At 34.9% G+C, this 27,975-nt stretch overlaps 1 protein-coding gene across 1 annotated transcript in view; it reads left to right on the top strand.

Moving 5' to 3' along the window:
* The first annotated feature begins 6,371 nt into the window (after positions 1 to 6,371).
* The window catches only part of LOC118205844 (uncharacterized), a 70,684-nt gene continuing 49,080 nt past the window's right edge, over positions 6,372 to 27,975 (top strand). Inside the window, exon 1 of the mRNA XM_085819534.1 lies at positions 6,372 to 6,625. Coding sequence (XP_085675660.1) covers positions 6,496 to 6,625 — 130 coding nt within the window. The 5' untranslated portion in view covers positions 6,372 to 6,495. The remainder of the gene's footprint in view (positions 6,626 to 27,975) is intronic.

Here is a 27,975-nt window from a genome sequence, read left to right as displayed (position 1 = left end):
GAGCGTGCTCTACCCACGAATGCTAAGAAGCATGTTAAGAAGGCGGGAGAAATACCTTATACATTCATTGAAAATTATTATCGTAGCCTACTTTTACAATATATATTATAATTACATCAATCAATTAACCAAGTAATTCTTTTAAATTTACCTTAATGTGCCGCCAAATTTTTAAATTATTAAAATTGTACTTTGATGACAAAAATCTGATGTATGACTTCACTGTACAGTGTATGAAGTTATGCACGGTTTTTGCTGTGCTTCGTTTAAACTTATTTCCTCGAATTATTCTAACTTAATGAACCAATCACTCGAGGCAAGTTGAAAATGACATAAAAAATTATTTCGGTCAATTTTTATCGTACGAGAGTTAAACTACTTACATTTTTATTTTTTCATAAAGGGTATAGGAACCGGGAAAACGCATTAAAAAATTTAACGGAAATTGGACTTCGTTATTTGTCGAAAATAAATTTTCCTAAAATTAATTTTATTTCAGCTAGTACCAGTATAAAATTAATTAAATTTTAATTATTTGTGTTTTAAAATATAAACATACTGGTAGCGACATATTCTAAAAAAATTGCTTTCGAAGGAGATATTAATAGGAAGTCCGCAAAACATTCTAATTTATAAAAGTGGTCCCCAGTTAAAAATGTTTTAGAAACTTTGTCAAAATGCTTCGACAAGGAAATTTTTGCACATCCCTGTTTATTCGCTAATTCAGAGGAACAGTTTTATGTTAGGTAAATATTTTAACAGACTGACAGACAAGTAAATTAATAGAGATTAATGATCAAATATATAGATAAATGTGCGACAGTTTTGATATATTTATGAAAAATACAGATAATGGGCTTGGATCATTGATAAATATAGAAATGGTTCGATGCCAAATGAAACAAAGGGATGACAATCAAAAAGTACAAATTCAGAGTTATCATGTATCATGATAAGATTGTATATAGTCACATTTGTGAAACTTGCCAGTTACTTTTTCAGTTACCTAAAACCGTTGTCATAAAAATCTGAAGTGGACACCACATGCCTTACTTGTACGGCATACTATATTATTCACATTTTTTGCTGCATTTCATTGAAACTTATTTCCTCGGTTTTCATTATAAATATATTTCTCATTCAATAAATTCAGTTCTCATTTCAGGGCAAAAGCAAAAATATATAAAAACTGAAAACATCTTCATTAAAACTGTAAAATGCAGAAAAATCTGAAACACAAAATGCATTTAAAAAACAATTTTTGGAGTTTCTGCTCAAGAACAAACAATTTGTCCACGAGTAGAAAGGCAGCGGTTTCGGTGCAGAAAAATGTAAAGTTAAATTCTGGTCACACTGGGAGAAAAGACGCTGAAGATGGTGCACCAGATGTTTGTTTATGTGATTACGGCCAAGCCGGGAGGGATGCCTTCATGGAGGACTCTCTAAGGGAAACTGGTTCATGTACGTTCATGTATTTACTTCAGGCATTTCCGTATCGACCCGATTTTAAGACTTTACATCTGATAGCCCTAAGGCAGCGGTTCTCAACCTTTTGACTAACGCATACCATCTAAACAAAAATCGAAAATCTTTAGTACCACCACTCCATTTTACAAAGATTATTTTTTAATTTCTGAACAGAAATATTAAAAAAAAAATCTCAAAGCTTTCAGGTTTTATATTACGCTCAATGGGGCATTTTTTTTTAAGGTTTTGTGTTAAAAAATATATCTGTTAAATATCACGTTCTTCGCACTTGAAGCATAAAGTTCAATTCAAAAGCAATATCCCAAAATATATAAAAGATCATATGTTTAGAATTCCCGATACACAGTCTCACGCACTGGGGATAAAAATGCCTTTCCCCCCGCACAGTGTTGCAATTGCTCGCTTTGGAATCCTTGAGTTTGTTAGTCAAAAATTCGTTCAAGTGTTACAAAATATGAAATAGATAATTAAACAAATTCTAAATTCCAAATTTGTGCTTCCAGATGTCCATATTCGTGTTGAGACGTAAGTTATTCAAAATTTTATGGTTCTAGGTACTGTTGTTTTATCACAATGCGAGAACACATACATACATTTATGCAGATTTTTCATTATTTAACTTTTTAACTATAATACAAGGCGATAATATTTGGTGGCAACAATTTGAAAAGTGTAACAGATATTTAAGTTTTCAACGCAAAATGCCAAAACGAAGTTTATAGCCCTTCTCGGTTAAAGCCCAAGAAAGAAAATCTGAATGCTTTCAGATTTTATATTACGTCGAGAAGTTTTTTTTTTTTTTTTTTTTTTTTTCCCAACGTTTGGTGTGTTACATTTATTTATTAATACTTTAATTCTAAAATTTAGTGCGAAATTTGGGCCTGTTTAATATAAATCAATTTCTTTATGTCTGGTCTCATTTCACTTAATTTTAAGCGTAAAGTAGAATCCACATTTAATTTTGTTCTGCATTTATTTTTTTAAATACAACATGGAAGAAAATCCCTATTCACACATATAGGTTGGACAAAAAAGCAATTAAAATTTAATAGCTTTATTTGAAATGCTTCTAAATTCTTTTTTTTTTTTTTTTTTTTTTTTTTTTCGGTTAAGTTAACAAGTGTGTTATTATTTAAAACTCTAGTTAGAGTTCGATCACAGGAAATTTCTATCAATTGTTTTTTTTTTTTTTCACGAGATAAAATTTCAGGTATATTTGAACAAAATGGGTTTCTAATCCAATTTTCTTTTTCATAATTTTCCGGAAATTACGTGTTGAAATTAATTTATCAATGAAAAACGATGATTTTTAATGTCGGATGCTAATTCTTCTTCTATTTTCAAATTATTTTCGATTAGAAACCTTTCTAAAAGTATGGGAAAAAAAAAAAAAAAAAGCTTAAAATATTATTATCCTATTCTTTGATTATTAGCTCGTTTTTTTATCACTGCCTTTCTTTTACGTCTAACGGTAAACAACTTTTGATCGCGGAAATTCTTCTTAACAACTACTAAGTAATAATTTCTACATTTCTGGGCTTTCCATTAATGTTAGCGTTCAGAAGTGGCCGAGATTTACGAGAAACATAGGCTACTTGTACAAACAGTTTATTGTAGTGATCGGATTGACTGCATTTAGTCTTCAGTACCTTGAATATAAGACAGTTCTACCAGAACATCCTCCACGAAAGCATCGCTTCTAAAGCATATCGTGTCGCGAGCATCATTATAATATAGTGTCGCGAGCACCATTATAATAGGTTAATCAATGTAATCAGTCTTTAATATTCACAGAATCTTTCATCAGTTAAACTATCCACCCCCGACGAAAGGTTTATTTGAGCTTGAGCAGATATTTATATGTCATCTAATTTAAATATGCCAATAGTTTGACTGTCAGACACGTTTTTCCCTAACAATTTCATGATATCTCGACAATAAAAGTATAATTTGAAAATTAACAAGATTTAATAATACTTCATATTTATCTTTACTTTTATTGCACCTCATCAACTAACTCAAGAAACTTCTATGTGTTAAATTTCGCTACTATGACAGGTGTTTATCATTAATTTTTATTTACATCAACGAGTATTTCTGAAATTTGTTTTAGCAAGAAGCATATCTTTTAAATATATATTTATAGCGATCCCGTTAGAATCAACAGAACAAAACTTAATATTTTAAAAGATATTTCTTACATCAAAATCAATTAATTAGATTAGAATTAGCCAGAACAGTTTGTTTAAATCTTCGAGAAAGTTCTCAAAATTTTAAACCTCCTTTTCTAGTTTTCAAAAATTAAAAATTTATTTTATTGTTTCAATATAAATAATATAATTATTAAAAAACATTTATCTTACCTTATATCTTTACATCCCAGTTGACAAGGAATGAACCAATTTCTTAATCTTTCAGCCTCTGCTTCAGAAATAACTTTTAATGAAACAATCATCTATACAGTTCCCGCGCAACATGAGTGTGAAAACTGATAATAATAAGCCAAAAACTTCGATTCATGCGCCTCGTTTATTGGAAAATGTTATTAAAAAAAGGGGGGGAAGAAAAAAGTGCAATAACTAATCATATGGTAGATTTCATTTCCAATCAACCTTGTTTATTTTTCAGATGCTATTCTAGAAGGCGTTTATGAAATTGCAAAACTCAGCAGTTATATCGCCGTTCTATGTTCAGTTAGTGAGCGTTGGGAAATTTGTTATGACTAAGTAAAGAACTGAAGTCAAACTAATGAGAGACAGCAAAGAACAACTAATGTCGGCAGTATAATATTTTCTATGAAAGTTTAGTCTTTACAATTCGTTCCACAAAGTGTAATTAGTTCCTGAAAGCTACTTTCAATAACAAATTTTAATGTTAGAAAATATTATATACACTACTGTCAAACCTCATGTATTTTGAGAATAAATTAATGCTATTCGTTTTCCTTTTTCTTTTTTAGTTGTATTGTTTATAACACAAAATTCCTTTAATATTCACTGATGTATGCCGAAATTAAAAGTTAAAAATCATAAGTTTTAAAAATTAATTTCTGAACTTTAATTTGTTCACATGAGGCACCTGCCTCACCCTCGTCTCGGCCCTGAACCTTACAAATACAAAAAAAAAAAAAAAAAAAAAAAAAAAAAAAAAGAATGGCAACAATTAATATTCTATTAGCATTTTATAGATACGCTGATTTTAAAGATTTTGAGATATTTTGCTGAATTTTATGTGGCGTATGTGCTAAAAAGTGATGTTTAATAAATGAAGCTGAAATGACAAATAAAAAGGTCGGACCTCTTATTTATTAAGAAAATTGAACACTGAAATCAAACTCGAAAACACCGGGGAAAGAAATGTATAGCGACACTTTAACACTATCGGGAATTCTAATAACGTAATCCTGCTGCTAAAAATTTTTTTAATTGTTTAAGTCATTGATATGTGTATCCGAATGATTAGAGGATATACTACGGTCGCTGCGATATTTTCAAATCAAAGCATGAGACCGGATGTGTACATGAACGCGTACAATTATCATTGTTCATTGTACGGAAAACTAGAATAACAATAATAATGCTGATGATAATAAAAGAAGAATGTTTATAATTAATATTGAGCCGTAAAGTTTATAAATAAATTAGAGTTTATTTACAAACGATCAACCGTAAGTGATAGTTTACTTAAAACTCCTTGCTTCTCCTGCATGTTGGAGAATTTTGGGATTGTTTAAGTCACTGATATGTGTATCCGAATAATCAGAGGATATACTACTACGGTCACTCTGATATTTTCAGATCAAAGTATGAAACCAGATATATACATGATCGGGTATAATTATCATTGTTCATTGTACGGAAAACTAGAATAATAAAAAAAATATATATATAAAATCTGAAATGTTTCAGATTTTAAATTACGTCCAAAGGGGCCTTTTTTTTAACGTTTTGTGTGTTGCCTTTACTTATTAAATATTATGTTCTTCGCACTTAAACCATAAATTTCAGTTCAATAGTAATGTCGCAAAATAATTTTAAAATGAGCCTGTCTTCAGAATTTCCGATACACAGTTCCGCGCGCTAAAGATAAAAAGGATATTTTTCCTTTCCCCTCCCCCGTAGATTGTTGCCATTGCTTGCTTTCAAATCGTCGAGTTTGTTACTCAAAAATTCGTTAAAGTTTTACAAAATATGAAATCGATAATAAAACAAATTGCAAATTTGGGCTTCCACATGCCTATATTCGCAGTAGGATTACGTCATTCAAAATTCGATAGCTCTATGTACCGTTGTTTTATCACAATGCGAGAACTATACATATATTTATGCAGATTTTTCATTATTTAATTTCTTCAAATAATGCAAGATTGTAACATTTGGTGGCAACAGTTTGAAAAGTGAAACGGACATTTATAGTGATTCAACGCAAAATCGCAAATCAAAAACAATAGTCCTTCAGGGAGAAAGCCCCTTTGGACTAATAATGATAATAATAATAAAAGAGTAGTGTTTGTAATTAATATTGAGCCATAAACTTTATAAACAAATTAGAGTATATTTACAAACGATCAAGTGTAAATGATAGTTTACTTTAAGCTCCTTTCTCCTCCTGCATGTTAAGTTATGGAATTGGCAAGAGGTCATGTGCTAAGATAAAAATAACTATATGTTAATGAAATAAACTATTTTTCAGCAAGAATTTATTTTAAAACTTGAACCAATTTATACGAATGGTATACGAATTGGCACGAAATCGTCAGGCGGTCGTTTGGAAAGCGGAACATCGGCCGCTCCATATTTTTCATTCCAGCGCTTCGAGAATTTAACTTGTTCTCCTCCAGGGCGGCGCTGCGTCGTGCCACGCGGGCTGGGCGTAATCCGTTCGATCGTTTAGTCTGCCTCCGCTCGCTTCGCGCATGCGCACTGCCTACGCTGGTTAAGCGATGCTATTGCCACGCTAACTTTGTTCGCACTGGTTATTGCAGCCAGTTTTCTCGTTTCCAAAGCAATGGAGGCTTTCATCGACAAAGTGAAGAGCTACCCTTGCCTCTGGGACGTGGACAACCCAGGTTATAAAGATTATGAGGTCATGGAGAAAGCCTGGATGCAGGTGGCGTCATGTACTAACTTTCCAGACTGTGAGTATCGCTTGGCTGCGTCTTTTTTTTTTTAACCTCCTCCCCCCCCCCACGCGACTCTTGCTGTCTCTCTCTCTCTACCTATGCAATTTTTCTGATCGATTGGTAAAGCCGTGATTAGCTTTCTGTGACCTTAGATAAGTTTTTTCTTTTTCTTTTTTTTCCGGATGGTATGAGAAGTGGGGCTAATGATAAAACGTAAGAGCTGTTTGTAGATAATTTCCTGTCTAAGAAGTATATATAATTATTGAAATTTAATTATAAGATGATTTCAGTTGCAGCTTTTTAGCTTTCATGGCAACAGATTTGTATGTAATACAATCATGATTAATGTCCTTTAGAATGTTACAAATCAATATAAACTCTTGGAAGATTTAGATTAGTGGCGGACTTATAGCTATAGAGGCGCGGAGCGGAATGGGGTTTCCTTTATCGGAATGATCACCATACAAAATATCAATCTTGTAAAAATACCTTTATATAATTAACATTCATTTAATTAAATTTAAATATTTAAAATGATTTAGAAAACAAAAAATCTTAAGACTTGAAAAAAAAAAATTACGCGCAAGCGGGCGTTTCCCCCCCCCCATTTACAGATACATAAGTCTTGCACGATGGAGATAAAAATGTTTTATTCTGTACACTGTTGCCACTTCTGGCTTTGAAATTGTTGAGTTTTTAATCAAAAATTCTTATAGTTTCACAAAATATGAAACAGAAAATAAAACAGATTCCAAATGCAGACTCATAGGTGCCCATGTTCTGGTGGAGGACTATGTTATTCAGAAGTTCATGATCTAAGTACCGTTGTTTTTTCACAATCCGAGAAACATATATACATTCATGTAGATTCGTCATTATTTAGTTTCTTCAACTATAATACAAAGCAATATTTGGTGGCAACAATTTGAAAAATGATTCGATGCAAAATGCTGTTTCGAGACTAATAACCCTTTTGAGCTTTAAAAAAAAAAGTACACGCAGCAGAAAAACGTATATTTTTAAAAAGTGTATTAATTTGCCTTTTTTGATGTTTTGAAAAAAAAAAAAAAGGTTTTCATTTTTGTCTTTAAAAAAAATGTTTTGTGTGAGCTTTGACTGCTGAATCCTTTTTATAGCTTAGTCAAAATTGATGTTTTTAGTTATTGCACTTTCAGTGGGAAGGATTGTCGCACTTGGCCATAACTTAGTTCATTGTGGATCGAAGGTAGCTTTTAATCAACTTTTTAAAAGTTTCTCGCGTAAGACACGACTAAAACGCGCACTGTCAAAAGACTCAATGCCAGATACAACCTAGTGACAGATTTATTTATTATAAGTTAGGGATTTGGTCCTACATCTAAGCATATATATACACTTCAGAGGACCTCTCTTATCAGAGGCCCCTTCGCCCCCCTCGGTGCGTCATGCAGTGCGCTACTGGGTTGGATATCAATGCCAGATTTAGGCAGGAGCAGACCGGTTTTTCCCCATGCTTCTATTTTCGGAGAGGGCCTGAAAATTCTTCTATAATAGTTAATATATGTAAAATTCCCGGCACTTTTTCAATCCTAGATTTTTATAAAAGAAAATTAGAGCCAAAAAACTGATTCTTAAAAATTAATTCTTAAAAGTTACTTCTCTTTCTGCGTTTCTTCTTCTTTTAGTCCAAAAGGATTTGAGTCCCGAAGGACTATTACTTTCGTTTTGGCATTTTGCGCCGGACTCCTATAAGTGTCGATTCACTTTTCAAACTGTTGCTACAAAATGTTAGAGTCCTGCATTATATTTGAAGAAATTAAATAATGAAAAATCTGCATAAATGTATGTATATTTCTCGCATTGTCATAAAATAACGGTGCATAGAGCCGTCGAATTTTGAATGACGTAATCCTCCAACGAATATGGGCATGCGGAAGACCAAATTTGAAATTTGGAATTTGTTTTATTATCGATTTCATATTTTGTGAAACTTTAACGAATTTTTGAGTAACAAACTCGATGATTTGAAAGCAAGCAATGGCAACAATCTACGGGGGGGAAAAAAACCTTTTTATCCCCAGCTCGCGGAACTGTGTATCGGAAATTCTAAAGACAGGCCCATTTTAAAATTATTTTGTGACATTACTATTGAACTGAAATTTATGGTTTAAGTGCGAAGAACATAATATTTAATAAATAAAGGTAACACACAAAACGTTAAAAAAAAAACGCCCCTTTGGACGTAATTTAAAATTTGAAACCTTTACGATTTTTTTTTTTTTTTAAAATTTATTATTCTTTTTTATTTTATTTTTTTAGCCCAAAGGGGCAGTAGTCCAGAAGGGCTATTAGTCTCAAAACATAATTTTATGTCGTTTTACTGCAAACAGCGAATCAATTTTTAAATCGTTGCCACCAAATATTATCGCCCTGTATTATACTTAATGGAATTAAATAATGAGGAATCTCCATGAATGTGGGGAAAAAAAAAAAAAAACATGCCCCAACATGGGCACCTGTAAGCCCGAATTTTGAATTTCGAATTTGTTTTATTAACTATTTGATATTTTGTAAAACTTTAAGGAAATTTTGATTAACAAACTCAATGATTTCAAAGCGAGCAATGGCAACACTGGACCGGGGGGGGGGAATTATCTCCAGGACGCGAGACTGTCTATCGGAAATTTTAAAGATATGCTGTTTTAAAATATTTTGTGATATTGCTGTTGAATTGAATTTCATGTGGTTTAAGTACGAAGAACATGGTACTTAATAAATAAAAGTAACACACAAAATGTAAAAAAAAATTCCATTTGTGTGTAATATAAAAGCTGAAAGCTTTCGATTTTCCCCTTTTTTTAGCCCCAAAGGGTCCCAGTGTCCAAACAGTGATTACGCGTCGTCCACTATGAATGTAAAACAATGATTAACAATGAATGTGAAAAGTGATAACTATGAATGTGAAAACACTGATTAGCTATGAATGTGAAATAGTAATCGAAACTGTGATTATGCCTCGTTCAATAGTAGTGTCGAAACGGGATTTTGCGTCGTTTTACACTCATATCCATAAATTAAGGATAATGCAAAATCAGGAAAAGGAAGGGTTAGAAGCAAAAGCAATTTGACTTATTTGTAAAGCTTATTTATTAAACAAAAGGTAAAGAGAAAAAAAAAAAAAAAGATGCTATATGTTTGATATTATTAAAAAAATTAGCAATTTTTTCCTCCCTGGAGAAAATTAAAAAAAAAAAAAAAAAAAAAAAAAAAAAAAAAACTATTTACAAAAAAACAATATTACATGGTTGGTATGAATGTTAATACATTGCATGTCTCCCAGACGATGCAATACAGTCCGTACAACGCTTAGGCATGCTGAGTATCAAATTATCGATCTGATCTTGAGGGATATTACACCACTCAAAAAGCAATGCTCTCCGAAGTTCCGGTAGACATATAGGAGGAGGTTGACGGGCTGCAACTCGTCGGCCAAGCATGTCCCACACGTACTCTACTGGCTTCAAGTCCGGTGAGGAATGCTGGCCCGTCCATACGGGTGATATCTTCCGACTGAAGGCATTCCGATTGAAGGTTTGCACGGTGAGGACGGGCGTTGTCATCCATAAACACAAATTGTGCGCCCATGGCGCTCCGAAACGAACGTACATGTTGTTCCAGAATGACGTCCCGATAGATTTGGCTTGTCAGGGTTCCAATTTGAACATGCAGGTCAGTTCTGGAATCCAGAATAATTCCACCCCAAACGAGCACTCCTGCACCACCATAACGGTGTCGTTCAATGATGTTTTCTTGGTGGTAACGGGTACCTGGAGCTCTCCATTTGAAAGTCCGACGAGAATCACACTGCAATCTAAACCTGGACTCGTCGGTAAAACATCACACAAGCCCACTGTTGCGGTGTCCACAATGCATGCTCTCTACTTCAGGCTAACCGCAGGCCACAGTGAGTTGCAGTAAGTGGAACGCATCTGACAGGTCTACGAGCATATAAGACCAATCTGCCTAATCTGACGAGACAGGTCTGAGGCTGTGCTCCGCCAGTTTCTTTTGGCACTAACTGCCAAATACCGGTTCTCATTCGGCGTTGTAACTCTGAGGCGACCTGTGCTGTAACGTCTACTCACATTACCATCATCTTGGAATCGTTGCCAAAGCCTGGAGATGACACTCTGGGCAATTCCAAGTTCGTCTGATACTTCCAGTTGGGTACGCCCACATTCCAGACGACCGATACTTCTACCACGTAAAAAATCATCCAAATGCGTCCTTTGTGTCATAACTATTCGGTTATTGCACTGAAATCGTTGCCAAAGCCTGGAGATGACACTCTGGGCAATTCCAAGTTCGTCTGATACTTCCAGTTGGGTACGCCCACATTCCAGACGACCGATACTTCTACCACGTAAAAAATCATCCAAATGCGTCCTTTGTGTCATAACTATTCGGTTATTGCACTGAAATGCTTATAAAGCGCCTGCGAACAATTTTACTTCTTTGTCTGTATTCCTTATATATCACTCTCTTACACTCTCGTCATTGTGACGTACCATCGGTGTCATCTGATTACTTCCTGAAATTTGCATATGATTCTTGAAGGTGTGTATAGTGATGTTAGAAGTGATATATTTATTTTAGAGTTCAATATCCGCGTGACTCCGAATTATCCTTAATTTATGGACATGAGTGTAATTCAGTTACTTAAGACTTTGTGTGTGAGTGCGAGAGACAGATTTTTCTCTCCTTTCACTGAGATGCATACTGATAATAAATGAATAAGTCTATATAAAAAAAGGAACATGTCGACGTATAGCATTAAGAAAAGGAAGTGGTGTGGTGGTGTATTTAATTATGGCAAAGCACGCTGGGGTATCTGCCTAAGGGGAGGGATGCCTTCATGTAGAACTTTCTAAGGGAAACTGGCTCGTATACACGTTACACTTGGAGAAAATCACGAAAGCACCCATGCAACCAGCCCGTTCGCGATATTCGAACCTCGGACCGAACTACCAGTGTTCATCGACTTTACCGCTCGGCCGCTGGTGGGCCGCTAAGAAAAGGAAGAAAGCCTAGATTCGCGGAGATTTTTATATAAAATACAAGAAGTTTTACATACTAATGTTTTAAATTTTTATATAAAATCTACGCCTATCTAAGTTTTTTCGCTTAAGTTAGCAAACTTATAAATAATTAGTTATATTATAAACAGACAGACAAGAAACAACAAGACGTTCAGAAAAGCTATTACATTAATGTATAGTACTGTGTGATTTACTCAATTTACGAACATGATTTATGCAATAATATACAAGTAATAAATAAGAACTTTTATAATGTAAATGATACATTTGTTAAATATAAAATATATTTATCATAATATGGTAAAGTTTTTTTCTGTCTGTTTAAAAAACCTTTTGGTACACTGAACTACTTGAATACATAATTTTTATAAAAAATATGAATGCTAATTTTTTTTTTACTGTTTCCTTTTAATTTTCCTCAGTCCGTACTACTCTTCTTCTCTAATTTTTTCCTTCCTCAATAAGTGTAATGATAACTTTGGTGACCAAATTCATCATAAATGAAAAAAAAAAAAAATACTTTAAAAATAATTTTAAAATTTGCGTCTCCTAACCTTCATTTCCGCAAAATTATTTATCAATACTTGGACGTCCATTTTCTCAGCCATCTCAGCTTCAACGCTCAATAGTGAAAGGTTTGACAACCGATCTTGTATCATACTATTTCTTAAATATGTTTTTATTAGTTTCAGTAGTGAAAATGACCTCTCACTCGTGGCTGTGGTTACAGGTAATGTTAAATACAATATAAGTGAATTGCACACTCCCGAATAACTGCTTGTCATGTCATAATATTTTACCATTGCTAATTTAGCTAAATCCTTAAAGGATTTCAAATTTTAGATTTCTGTTCTGAAAGTATTTATAAATAATAAAAGCTGTACTTCCAGTGCAAGTCTTCTTTATATGTTTTCTGTATTTTTGAAACGTTATTAATAATTTCCGTATTTGTTAACAATGACAGTGTTTTAGGTTCTTTATTTCTCTTTTATTTTTCAAATTTAGTTTCTATGCCCCATTTATTTGCAATAAACTCAACTTCTTTCATATTGTCTTCAAACTTGTTTCTCATATCTTGCATATTAATAGAAACGCTTTTTAGATGTTGATGAGCTCCATTCAAGTCGATTGATTTTCGATTGTCGAGCCGATTGATTGGTTGATCGATCCTGTACTATAGCGCAGGACGTGTTTAAAAAATTTTGTTTTTAATTTTGTCCTGTCATGTGATTTCTTAATGTATGGAAAAATATTTCATGTTAATATAACAATACGTTATTAATATCAGTAGACATTTGCATTATTAATTGTGATAATTTTGGATTTTTCAGATAAATGGATTAAAAGTTTAGCTGAATTGAATTTTTAGCAAGTTTTAAATTATAAGAGTTTAGTTTATGATTAATTTAGATATTACAAATCAATAACTTACCTTTATAATGAAGAATTATATTTGAGATCACTTTGAAATTTAATTTTAAAGAAAAACTTCTCAGTTAGGAAAAGCGGATATATTTTAAAGAGGTTGTAGAAGAAAATGTCACCCGGAAAAAAGGGAAACGTAAAGAATGTCCCAGGAAAAAAAGGAACGGAAAAAATGTCACCCTTCGTTTGATTTGGGAAATATAAAACATGTTTAGAAAGATCGCCAAGCTGGGTGATAAAAGTTTTATCTCAACAACCGTAACTTCGGATTACCGGAAACATGTGCGAGTAGAAGCAAGACGATTTGTTAGCTGCTGCTTTCTTCCTTAAGGTTAAAAATAGAGGGGTGTTTAGCGGGGAAAGCTTTCGCGATGGAAGCTAGCCGGGAAGGCGGGTTGTCCAGCATCGGTCATTGTCAGGTCTTTAGTAATTACTCTCATCGCACCGCATGTAGATATAGCCTTAAGCTGCGGTTTAATGAAGCATTTATTGACGCACAACAGAAAACTAATTCATCCTGAGCTTTGGTATAAGAAAAAGTTGTAGATGCAATTTCAAGTTACGGTTTGCGATAAGTACTAAATTTTTTAGAAAATTAATTTTCGCATATTTTTTTTTCTCATTTGATTTTAATTAAAGTAACGTATCTGCACAGGAAACACTTGTTTAATTTTGCACTTAAGTTTGAAAACAAGAATACCACAGTTATTAAAATTAAGAGGTTTATTTCAAAATTATTAGTCCAAAATTATTAGTCTCTCAGGGACTATTGTTTTCATTTTGCGATTTTACGTCGAATCACTCTGAATGTCCGTTTCACTTTTCAAACTGTTGCCACCAAATATTGTGATAAAACAGCGGTACCTAGAGCCATCGAGTTTCGAATGACGTAATCCTACTGCGAATATGGGCATCTGGAAGCCCAAATTTGAAATTTGGAATTTGTTTTATTATCGATTTTATATTTTGTAAAACGTTAACGAATTTTTGATTAACAAACTCAAGAATTTCAAAGCGAGCCATGGCAACGTTGTACAGAAAAAACATTTTTATCTCCAGCGCGTGAGACTGTGAATCGGAAATTCCAAAAATGTGCTCAATTTAAAATTATTTTGCGATACTGCTCTTAAACTGAATTTTATGGTTTAAGTGCGAAGAACATGATATTTAATAAATAAAGGTAACACACAAAATGTTAAAAAAAAGGCCCCTTTGGACGTAATTTAAAATCTGAAACATTTCAGATTTTTTATTTTACTAAAATTTTAAAATCTAATTAAAATGGATCCTATAACCACGTGATCTGGATTTAAACATTTAATATGCAATGAACCCTCTTATGGCGAAATCTTCCAAAATAATTTCCCAGAGTAGAAATTACCACTTGTACCGAGCATTATCTCTTTAAGACGACCACTTCCACCAAAGACCAAAATAATTAAAAACGTGGATGATCGTCTTAGAGAGGATTTAATCCATTTTACAATGCACCAATGCGTAATCCACTCAGAGCCGGACCGTCTAGTAGCCCATAAATGATTGGCGATCATCTCCCTAAGACGGTCACTACCAAAAGTGAAAGGCATTTCTATAGGTGTAAACAAACACTTGCACTGAAATATCATCTTTCTAGGGTGATGATCTTCACAGAATACCAAAAAATCAACTAGAACCATGGATGGATTAGGATTATTCAATTATGGCAAAGCACACGAAGACTATCTACCTAAAGGGAGGGATGCCTTCGTGGAGAACTTTCTAAGGAAAACTGGCTCGTATACATATTACACATGGGGAAAACCACGAAAGTGCCCATGCAGCCAGCCCGTTCGCGGGATTGGAACCTCGGACCGAACTACCAGTGTCCAGCGTCTTTACCGCTGGGCCGCTGATAGGTTGAAACATGGATGGATATCTTAGAAAGGATTTTTACTCATAGTAGTTATATTAATTAAAATTACGTGTAAAGCTTATGAAAACTTAAAAGCGGCCGAGCGATTAAGTTGCTGAATACCCTGGTTGTTAGATCTAGGTTCGATTCCTAGTCAAGCAGCTTTTCGTGGTTTTTCCCCTATATAACGTGGTTACGAGCTAGTTTTTCTAAGGAAGCCCTCCACGAAGGCAACCCTTCTCTTAGGCAGATAACTTTCGTGCGCTTTGTTATAGTCAAGTAAACCAAACCAAATTAAAGAAACTTATTCATTCTTCTCTCAATTCAGCTCCAAATAAATCATACGTGGGAGCTTTTCGTATTCATAACCTAAAACGTATCAAAAAGGAAAATTAAATGAATTTAATTATTTAACTTGGTTATCCAGAATTCCAGTTTTTAATTTATCTCTAGTTTCCAAAAATGTGAGCATGAACAATCGTGTAATAAAGCATAGACCGATAACTTTGAAATTCAGAGAATAACTTAAATGACCTTCGACCACTAGCAGCCGAGAGGTAAAAATCGTTGAATATTGGTAGTTCGACTGGCGTTCAAACCATGGCGGATGTGCTGCTTACCAGGAAATTTTCGTGGTTTTCTCCATGTGTAACATAAATACGAGTCAGTTTCTATTAGACGTATGAAATAATTTTTGTATCAACTCCTCGTTATAAACAGTCCTCCATGAAGGCATCCATATCCACTTCAGCAGATAAGCTTATGGTACTTTGCTATAACCTAAATAATAATATTGTTGTGTGCGTACGGGTTCGTTATGAAATGAATGCACAAGTCCGATGAAAAATGAACAAAAATTTATTATTATCACAACAGAAATGCTTAAATTTTCTCAAATTATCATGCAGTATCACAATATCTCACAGTAGTTATCTTTTAACTACTTAAATGTAGAATAGAACGTAATTCAAAACAGCTAAAGAACGCTAATCCGCGAATTCGCTATAATCAACAACGGCAGTTTTCTAAACAACAACAAACTAAGCAACTACTACAAACTGAGATGTTTTCCTCCTTTTATAAGATTTTAAAATCACGCGCTAGAATTTTCCAGTACTTTCTCGAAATCAAAAAGAGATATTTATTTATTTAACGCACGCGCTCTTGTATTTTTAATTTTTCCGGCTTAGCTTTCTTTTAATATTCGTCACGCGCTGCACTGCGCGAGAAATAAAACCATTTAATTTATAATTGAACTAACATTAGCTTTTTAAATACCAAATTCGTAACACTGCCCCCTTCCCAAGGACTGCACGTCCCGGGCAGTACAATCCCTGGACAGGAAGCTAAACTTACAACTGTGGCATAAATGCAACTGAGGCATAAACATTACATTACAATATCAAACAATATAAACAATAAATGCAATAACTAACTTAAACAAATCAAATACTAAATACAAAACAAATACTAAATACAAATCAAATACTAAATACACATTTATAAACAAAAAGGACCATGGTCTGATACTATTTACAATTATTTACATTACGTACTATGGCCATAGTAATGAGCTAACCTGTCGTAATGAACGACTTTAGGTTTAGAGTTCGAAGACTTACGAATCCGAACCACGACGTCATTCAGCCTTTTTAGGACTGTATACGGGCCATCCCAAGGTGACTGTAATTTCGGACAAAGTCCTTTCCGTCGAGTCGGATTCCACAACCACACCTTGTCTCCTTCGTGGAACTGATGTTCAGTAGCTCTTGTGTCGTAGCGGGTCTTCATCTTCTCCGTCGCCAAGTTGACTCGCTCTCGTGCAAAGTTGTGCATCACTTCAAACCGGGCCTGGAGATCTTGAATATATTCCTCAGACGATGAAGGAGCATCCGGAGGACGGCCAAACAATAGATCACAAGGCAGACGAAGGTCACGACCGAAGAGCATCTGTGATGGAGAATAGCCGGTAGTCTCGTGGACAGCACTGCGGTAAGCCAGTAAAAAGAGTGGTAATTTCTTGTCCCAGTCCTGTTGGTTTCTGGAAACCACTAATGAGAGGTTATTAAGGATGGTTCGATTGAACCTCTCTACCATGCCGTCCGACTGGGGATGCAATGGCGTCGTTTGAGTTTTGTCAATGCCGAGTAGTTTGCATAGTTCTTTGATTACTGCCGAGGCAAAATTCCTTCCCTGATCGGAATGTAACTGAAGAGGCACTCCGAACCTGGAAATCCAGTGCTGTATCATTACCTCAGTTACTGTGACAGCCTCTTGATCAGGAATAGGATAAGCTTCAGGCCACTTGGTGAAGTAATCAATGACAACGAGTATGTATTTGTTGCCATCAGCAGTTCGTGGCAGAGGTCCCAGGATGTCAAAGGCGATACGTTCAAAAGGCGCCCCTACGTTGTAACGTTGCAGCTTGCCTCGGCTGCGTCTCCTCGGTCCTTTCCGACCTGCACAGGCATCGCAAGATCGGCACCACTTTTGCACGTCATCCTTTGCATTATTCCAGTAAAAACGCTCACGAACTCTCTGCAAGGTCTTCATTATTCCAAAGTGACCTCCAGTAGGGGTGCTATGTAACTCTTTAAGGACATCAGGAATGCGGGATCTTGGAAGTATAAGTTGCCATCGGAACGTCTTCCCATCATCCGATTCGAATTTCAGGTATAAGACGCCGTTTCGAATGTGAAGTGAATCCCAGAGTGCCCAATATTGTTTGGTTGTAGGACTACAGATAGAAATGTCCTGCCAGATAGGTTTTCTGTTTGATGACTCCATTAAATCAATTATGGGTTTAATGTCGCGGTCTTCCAGCTGGTCTTTCCTGACTTCATCATCACTCCACGGTTCTCGATCAGCCGATGTTGATGTTGTAATTTGTCTTGCGACCGGAGTCAGCAGCTCGTATTTCGCTTCCACCCTGGAACAATATCGGCAGCTTTCTTGGCAAGGTCTTCTAGACAGGGCGTCGGCGTTTCCGTGTGATGATCCCTTACGATGACGGATAGTGATGTCATATTCTTGGAGTCTCTGTATCCACCTGGCTATTTGACCCTCAGGATTCTTGAAATTTAAAAGCCAGGTCAATGATGCATGATCGGTGCGGAGCAGGAATTTTCTGCCGTATAGATAGTGATGGAACTGTTCTACAGCTTTGACTATGGCGAGCAACTCTTTCCTGGTGACACAATAATTCCTCTCCGGTTTAGACAGGCACTTGCTCCAGTATGCCACTACACGTTCTTGGCCGTCTATTTCTTGGGACAAAACAGCACCAACACTTTCATTACTCGCGTCGGTGTCGAGAATAAATGGTCGGTCAAGCTGAGGATACGTCAGGATTGGAGCAGATGTTAAAGCCTCCTTTAAGTTGTTAAATGCATCGTCGCATTCTTTTGTCCACAAGAACTTTTGGTTGCTCTCTGTCAGCTTGTGAAGGGGTCTTGCGATGGAAGAAAAGTCCTTCACGAATCTCCTATAGTAGGTGCAAAGCCCTAGGAAGCTTCTCAGCTGATGGACATTTTCGGGACGTTTCCAGGATTTAACGGCTGATACCTTTTCAGGATCCGTGCGCACACCTTCTGCAGAGATGACATGTCCCAGGTAAGTCACTTCCTTTCGGAACAATTTGCATTTAGCGGGACTCAGCTTCAGATTGGCTTCTTTCAGTTTCTGAAGCACCTTCCTAAGATTTTCTAAATGTTCTTCAAAACTCTTTCCGACGATGATGATGTCGTCCAGGTATATGAGGCAGGCTTCGTAGGAAAGGCCTTTCAAAACAGTTTCCATAAGACGTTCGAATGTTGCCGGCGCATTACACAGTCCAAACGGCATCACCTTGAATTGCCAAAGCCCTTGTCCCGTAGTAAATGCCGTCTTTTCTCGGTCTTCAGGCTGTATTTCTACCTGCCAATACCCACTCTTTAAATCAAGTGTTGAGAACCACTTGCTGCCAGAAAGAGTGTCTAGAATGTCGTATATTCTAGGAAGAGGGTAACTGTCTTTCTTCGTAACCTCATTCAACCGGCGATAGTCGACGCAAAATCTTGTTGAGCCGTCTTTCTTTCTGACTAGGACGATGGGAGATGCCCATGGACTTACTGAAGGCTCGATGACATCGCTTTCTTTCATATCTTTTAACAGTGTTCGCACCTCTTCCTGTTTAGCAAACGGTAGACGTCTTGGATGTTGCTTGATCGGGGGATGATCGCCGGTATCTATTCTATGTTGTGTCAAACTAGTTCGACCCACGTCAGAAGACGAGCGGGAGAAAACAACTTGAAGATCTTTAATGACGCGATCGGCAGCATTCCTCTCTTTATCGTTTAATTGCGCATTCTGCAATAACTCCGATGTAATTCTCTCTGAGGACACGGATTCTTGGATGTTACTCTTTCTTTCAACGGTGGTTACTGGAGTACATGTTGCAACCACTTCACCTTTCCTAATAATTCTCCCCTTCTCAGTTACATTGGCGACTCTCACCGGGATAACCGTTCTGGATAGGTCGACGAGTGTTGAGGCTACTAGTACTCCTTTTGGGCTATTACAGTTATTGGGATATTCTATGATGCCGTAACGGAAATTTCTGTTTTCGGCTATGGATCCAGGAAGTAAAATTTCTGTTCTTGCCGGTATTGTGATATTGTCTTGTGCTATGATTTTATGGACAGATTTAACTTCATCATTGACTCCAAATAACGCTATGTCCTCAGATGTAGAATGCAATTCGTTATTTTTAAAGTCCAAGGAAAAATTGTATTTCCTTAGAAAGTCCAATCCGAGTATGCAAGAATCAGTGATCTCTGCTACATATGCCGTGTGATGGTAAGCGGCACTTCCAAACGTGATGTTAACATTTACTTTTCCATCAATGTTGATCTTCTCACCGGACACAGTCTGTAGGGTAACGCAGGGCGGCGTCCAGATAAGTTTGCTTTCCAGTTGTTGAGCCAAATCTTTTCGGATGATGGTAACGTTGGCTCCTGTATCTATCGTCATATTGCAGGGAACTCCATTAATATGTCCTATTATGAAAAGTCCATTACTGCCGCCTCTCACTGCAGAAATCTGAAGCGCTTTAAACTGGGGCCTTTCATGATCTGGCAACCTCCGCCCCGCGAGATGGCCACTAATTAGTTTCCCTGCTGTTTGTTAGGAGCGGTCTTAGCATCCGTGCCCTGGGGTGTTCTGCAGTTTCGTCGGATGTGTCCTTCAGCACCGCAGTTCCAGCACTTTACGGTCGGTTTCTTGTCACCAATATTCTGTCTCAAGGCGTTCAGTTGTCTAGTTAAATCGTCTAGACAAGCAGTGACTTGATCCCCTGGCTCCTGGACTTGAGCAGCTCTGACTGGATGGCGGTCTCGACGGGTGGCTTGCTGGGCTGCCTCAAATTTCATGGCATACACTAAAGCGCTTTTCAGATCTTTAACATCCGCCATTCGCAGTGCTTTTTGTATTTCAGGGTCCCGGATGCCATCGATGAAATATTGCAGGGACAGGATTTCCCTTGTTTCTGTCGGGCACTCCGAAAAGGCGTGATGTGACAGCCTTTCAACATCCGTGGCGAGCTCCTGAAGCGTTTCGGTGAGCTTCTGTTGACGAGATTTTAATTGGAGCCTGCTGTAGTCTTTTAAACATTTCTCGCCGAAGCGCAGCTCCAAAGCGCCGGATAGAGCTTCGAAATCTAGCCTTTGATTTTCGGGAAGCGTCTGCAGGATATCCGCTGCGTCTGCTCTCAGAGAAGCGGCGAGATGACAGGCCTTAGCTTGGGAATCCCATCCATTCGCATCCGCAACGATAGAAAATTGTGTCCTATACACCTGCCAGGAGGTCTTCCCATCATATGTAGATAGTTTCAGAACGGAACGAGCAGGCATCGATAAAAATTTGAAACCTTCAGAATTGTTTCCTACCGTCGCTATGCACTTCTTTAGGCTGTCAACTTCTTTGGCGACGGCAGCAGAAACCCTATCATGAATTTGTTGTTCGACGGCAGAAACTCTCTCTCTTATATGTTCTTTTACAGAAGAAATTCTTTCTTCTACTTGTTCTTTTACCGAAGAAACTCTTTCTTCTATTTGTCCAACTTTAGTTTCAACCGCGTCTATTCTGCCTTCCATAGCCTCAAATTTATTTTCTATTACGCAGGTAATTTCTCTTTTCATTTCGTGCTGACCTGCTTTCATCTCATTTTTAAGAGATTTCATCTCTTCCTTAACGGATTCCTGGCCCAATTTCATTTCTCCTTTAACGGATTCCTGGCCCAATTTCATTTCTTCTTTAAATGAGGCAAAGGCTGATATTAAATGCCTTAATTGCTCTTCCATCGCTCTTGTTATTGGCATTCAAATCCCACTTCTGACACCAAAAATTGTTGTGTGCGTACGGGTTCGTTATGAAATGAATGCACAAGTTCGATGAAAAATGAACAAAAATTTATTATTATCACAACAGAAATGCTTAAATTTTCTCAAATTATCATGCAGTATCACAATATCTCACAGTAGTTATCTTTTAACTACTTAAATGTAGAATAGAACGTAATTCAAAACAGCTAAAGAACGCTAATCCGCGAATTCGCTATAATCAACAACGGCAGTTTTCTAAACAACAACAAACTAAGCAACTACTACAAACTGAGATGTTTTCCTCCTTTTATAAGATTTTAAAATCACGCGCTAGAATTTTCCAGTACTTTCTCGAAATCAAAAAGAGATATTTATTTATTTAACGCACGCGCTCTTGTATTTTTAATTTTTCCGGCTTAGCTTTCTTTTAATATTCGTCACGCGCTGCACTGATCGAGAAATAAAACCATTTAATTTATAATTGAACTAACATTAGCTTTTTAAATACCAAATTCGTAACAATATGATTTGATGATCATGCTAATCTTTTCTCATACTGAATCCTGTGATGCTTTAATTAATGTTTTATTTATCATAAACTGTGTTAATTTCTTTAAATTAACCAAATCAGGATTTTTTTCTGTTAGATTTCCTTTTTTAAATTTTTGACATAATTTTAGAAACCTAAATATGTCAGATCATTTTAGTAAGACGTATTATTTGTAACTGTTTTACATATAAGTACAGAGAATCTCATGACGGCGAACTCCAAAAGTGTTTCCTACAACATAAATAAACAGGCTTTTATACATTTGCCTCTCTAATGCAACCATCTATATAAGTGGCTTAAAAATCGCTTGAAGCCGCCGTTAGTGGTCGCATTAGAAAAGTCTCATTATATTTGCATTTTTGTGGCATTTAATAATTTCAGTAACATGTGTGCCTTATAAATTATAATATTGATTTTTCAAGGTCGTGTAACAACTTTCAATATAAATTAGAATAGTAATAATCTTTTACATTTCATTCGGATTATTGAATTCGTATGAAAGCCTTAAATCAATTGTTGATCATTATTTTGTACGTATGCTATTGCAAAAAGTTAAAAATTCTTAATTATGATATTTTCCAATATTCGGGCTTTAAATGACCATGTTATTTAATTTTATGCCAAGATTTAAACTTTTTGCATTTACAATAAGATCTTAATTATGGAACTTTTTAACATCTGAAGCTGGTTAAAACTGGTTGAAATGTGTTGCAGTCTCAGTTCGTATGCAAAACCATTCTCGCACTGATTTGTTTTATACTTAATTTATAGCAATTTCCCTAAGTAACCAAATTTTAGATTTATATATATTTTTTTTTTAAATTGTGAAAATAAACAAAAAGAAAGAAGAAAATTTTTCTTTCTTACATTATAATTATTTTCTGTTCATCTCTTATGATAATTAGTGTATTTTTCAATTTTCCTCAACTGTCGGATCTTGTTGTATTTCTAAATATCTTTGGATTATTTACAGTCCCCGCAGTTTTAGAGTTTTTATGTTAAAAACTAAAATACTTATTAGAAGAATTATTAGAAGCATTTGATGTAATTAATCAAGGACGTCGCCCATAGATTCGCAAATTTTGAATTTTCAAAATTTTTGCAAGCGCTTGAGCAGAAGATTCGTCTTTCCTAGCAAATTGCAAATTTTAAAATTCAAAAAATTCAACTTCATCAGTATCTACTGCATTTTCTCCTCATTTCTTCTTTGGTTATTTGAATCATGGTAAAGCACGTGAACTGACTGTCTAAGAGAAGGAATGCCTTCGTGGAGGTTTTCATGAAGTATGAGAAAAGGAAACTTGATCGTATATACCCTACACATGATGATATAACTAAATTATCTTGCAACCAGCTTGCTTGCTGGGATTTGAGCCCCTGTCGAACTATCAGTGTTAAGCGACCGCTGGAGCGCTGATGAGCTGCATTATGTATTCTGCTTAAGAATATAGAACACAAATGTATGAAAATAAAATTGCTCGAAATATGAATGAAAAGAAATGTAAATATTTTGAATTTGGATTCAATTTAATCCCCTTCATGTAACATATAATGCTGTAATTTACGTAATAGCACTTTAAATTTTTGAATATATTAATACAAAAGGATCGCAAAACGTGCGATGATGGGAACATCGTATAAATAAATAGACAGTGTGCTACGGCATTCGACAAAATATGTCTCGTTTATATACCAATCTCTGCAGAAGGAAGAAAATTATAGCCAATGAAGAAAATTTCTAAATTCAATTTCGCCAGATAAATTTTACATAAAATGAAAAATCAATTTTCAGTATACATAAATAATTAATTGAATTAATTAAATTTTTACTGCAGAATACATAAACGTATTTCCAGCTCAATGTAAAACTGTTCCCACGCAAAATTTATATTATAAGAGAAAGTTAAATGTCTGTTATGTCGAATATTTCTTTACTTACATTGTAGAGACATTCGATATTTTATGGAAGCAGGAGACTTGAAAAATGAGCAACGCCCTTGCCGGGAATCGAACCGCGGGGCTCTGGAATACGCGCCCAGCGTACAGACCACTACACCACGAAAGCACGAGCCTTCTTGACGTGAATATTATGTTATAAGTGTCCTTGATCTTATAATTAAAATAAAATCAAGTCTAAAATTTATGCATATTTAGTACTAATTCTATATTTTGCATATTACCATTTAAAAAAAAAAAATACCTAATTAAATTACTCCTGGACGGTTGTGTATAAGCCTATGGTTTGTTTGATCAAATGCGACTCATTTGAAAAGTATTGAATGGTGTACTCTCTTGCAAAACCTTGTGAATTTTCTTGAAAAATCGGCAATACTAAGTATTGTTGCGTGCGTACGGGTTCGTTATGAAATGAATGCACAAGTCCGATGAAAAATGAACAAAAATTTATTATTATCACAACAAAAATACTTAAATTTTCTCAAATTATCATGCAGTATTACAATATCTCACAGTAGTTATCTTTTAACTACTCAAATATCCAATAGAACGTAATTCAAAACAGCTAAAGAACGCTAATCCGCGAATTCGCTACAATCAACAAGAGCAGTTTTCTAAACAACAACAAACTAAGCAGCTACTACAAACTGAGATGTTTTCCTCCTTTTATAAGATTTAAAATCACGCGCTAGAATTTTCCAGTACTTTCTCGAAATCAAAAAGAGATATTTATTTATTTAATGCACGCGCTCTTGTATTTTCAATTTTCCGGCTTGGCTTTCTTTTAATATTCGTCACGCGCTGCACTACGCGAGAAATAAAACCATTTAATTTGTAATTGAACTAACATTAGCTTTTTAAATACCAAATTCGTAACACTATGATTGCTAAATATTACATTCTTTTTAAGGGAACATTATATAATAATATGAATATTTTCTCCTTGGATATACTTTTATCAATGATATATTACTGTATCGTAGTTTTGCTAAATTCATATAAATCTGTTCTGATTATTATAAGGGGTATATTCCACAATAATTTTTGCCAGTGTGACTCTTTTCATTGTTTATTTTTTCCTCTCTAGTGGTCTCCCGTTCTCTGGCCAAGTTTTATAGCAAACACTGAATATTTGCCGAAAAGTCTAAACTCGGTCCAAATATTTTGATCGCCAAATGACATAAGGTGAACAACAAAATGCCACTGATGAAAAAGAAATATGAAATTCTAATCCAGCTCCTCAAAATGACGATTTAATAATAAGCAGCATTTTTGTGATGGCTCTGTCAAGTAAATTTTGTTGTAGAAAACATTTTCAGAACAACTTAAAATTTGATTGATTTTTCAGAAATCATTCCGTTCTACTTACAATTTCTGAGAAGCGACATTGTATAACATTACTTTTGATTCATGGGTTCTCACTTAGTTGTAAATTATACCTTTAATCAAATATTTACCTAATGCAACCCTTTCGTATTTGCATTCAAATACAAAAGTGGGCAATGCTACAAAATCTGCTTATTAGGATTTATTTCATTCATAATTAATAACTGCCACGAATGCTTTATAATTGAAAATATTCCACCATAAATGGCTAAAATTTTAAACCAAGAAAATAGATCTAGGATATTTTCGCATCATGAATCTTGTCTTAGCAGTGGACGTTATTATACTTATTATCCGAATTGTCATTTCCTCATAAACAGGACGCTTATTAAAAATTACAAATGTTTTAAGCAATGAAAACCTTCAAAACTGGTTGTTAGTAGCTTTAATTTTGACTCCATACACTTCAACAATTAAAAAACCCAAAAGATTGGCGGAGAAGTTTCCTTGTCAGCTCTTTTTGAGTCCTTTTGTAATACTGCTAAAATTCTGCATGATATTTGTTTTAGAACTGCTAAGAAACTGCTAACAAGCTAACAAAATTTGAAATACAAAAGTTATACTGAAATTTTAAGTCTGAAAAGTAATTAATTCAGACTTGAAAGCTTTTGAAACATAGAACTTGAGCTCAAAACAATAAGAATAGAATTTTGCATTCATTTTTTTTTTAATTATACGATTGTTGCTTCATTGATAACAATGCTATAAATAGTTCATTTAGAATTACAACTACAATTGCTGCATTCGAATCCATATTTCTTGCTAATTATTTAAAACATGAAAAATGAGAAATATTATATTTATATGTACTTTTTAATCACCAAAGTCATAATAAAGTTTTCTCATAAATAGAAAATTGACTGTTTTCAATAGTTTTCACCTCTTCGCCAAGAAACATTTCTGTTACGATCCTAATTAAAAATTACAAAACAGCAGAACATAACCTGTTTCACTCTCAACAAACGCAAAAAGAAAAAATATAGTTTATAGCTGAAAACACATATGAAATTTGCTAAAACAAATTCTTTTGCATTAATTTTGAATTTTATTTAACTCAAATTTATTCAATATTTCAAGTTCTGGATAATCAAATTAGCGGTATCATTCTAAAGCTGCAAAATGATATTAAGAAGCTCAGCTTCGTTTTTAATGATTCATTTTACCACGCCATTGGGGAAAAAAAAATTCTGAAAGTTTTCAGATTTTAAATTACGTCCAAAGGGGCGTTTTTTTTTTTTTTTTTTTTTTAACATTTTGTGTGTTACCTTTGTTTATTAAATATCATTTTCGTAGCACTTAAACCATAAAATTCAGTTCAATAGCAATGTCGCAGCATACATTTAGAATTTCCGATACATAGTTCCGCGCGCTGGAGACAAAAAGGTTTCCCCCCCCCCCGTAGAGTGCTGCTATTGCTCCCTTTTAAATCGTTGAGTTTACTACTAAAAAATTTTTATAGTTTTACAAAATATGACATCGATAATAAAACAAATTCCAAATTTCAAATTTGGTCTTCCACATGTCCATATTCATAGGATGATTACGTTATTCAAAATTCGATGGCTCTATGTTCCGTTGTTTCATCACAATAGGAGAAATGTACATACATTTATGCAGATTTTTCATTATTTAATTTCTTCAAATATAATGCAGGACTAACATTTGGTGGCAACAGTTTGAAAAGAAAAACGGACATTTATAGTGATTCAACGCAAAATCGCAAAACGAAAACAGTAGTCTTTCAGGGACAAAGCTTCTTTTACTATATATAATATATATATATATGTATATATTAAAAAAAAAAAAAACTTTTATACTAGTATGTTTATTAGAAAATTGCGAGAGATCTGCTTTAGAGGAGGGTTGCGTCATGGGGGACTTTTTGAGAGAAGCTGCCTTGTATACATTACACATAAGACCTTGAAAATATCTATACAACCAGCTCATTCGCAGAGATTGATTCAGACTGAACTACCAGAGTTCAGCTCTCGGTTACAAGTGGCCCACTTTTACAACTGTTAAATAAACGAAAAATGTTGTCTCTTGTGGACACATAATAGTTCCCTCTAATATTTCAAATCTTTCTTTCGTAATGACGAAAATGACGCCCACGATCGGTAATGTGTACGATCAAAACAACAGCTCAATAACCGGTTTCGATTTGCATCGTTGTCGATCTTATGCAGGTACCCTGGAAATTGCTAATTGTATCAAATTCTTACTTTCTTGGTTACACACGGTTGGCCATTATGAAAATGCCGATTATACATAGGCAAACTGTAAGTGGTGTCGACTGTATGCCTGTGAAGATTCTGTATACGTAAAAAATGTGCAATAATTCTTTTATTTATTATTATACCATTATTAAAATTTCTTTTTTACCATGTCGTTTGTGCTGATAACTATCGTTTGTATGTCAGTGTTGACTTTACGTGTGTCGACGTTATGCCTTGTCGATCATATGCAGTGTCGATGTGAAATGTCGATCCCATAAATAAAAGCCTTAATGAGAGATACAATTTTACCTAGTAAGTACCAGTACCGTTCTTTCAAGGTGTTGATTAGACACTGTAATCCCAAGTTATAGATTATAAGTGCATAGAATTTACGTGCTTTTCAAGTGCGCAAAGTAATTACGAGATCCTTTATAAAGATTCCTTCTTTCCAAAGCAGAAAGCCTCTACCCCTTAATCAATGAATTTTCGACTCCTTTCGTAAGT

Source organism: Stegodyphus dumicola, chromosome 1, assembly GCF_044657685.1.
Source record: "Stegodyphus dumicola isolate Sdum_Otavi_A_Nest chromosome 1, ASM4465768v1".
In the NCBI taxonomy this organism is placed as follows: Eukaryota; Metazoa; Arthropoda; class Arachnida; order Araneae; family Eresidae; genus Stegodyphus; species Stegodyphus dumicola.
Note: the sequence above shows the minus strand (reverse complement) of the source record. Positions and strands in the feature narration are given on the sequence as shown.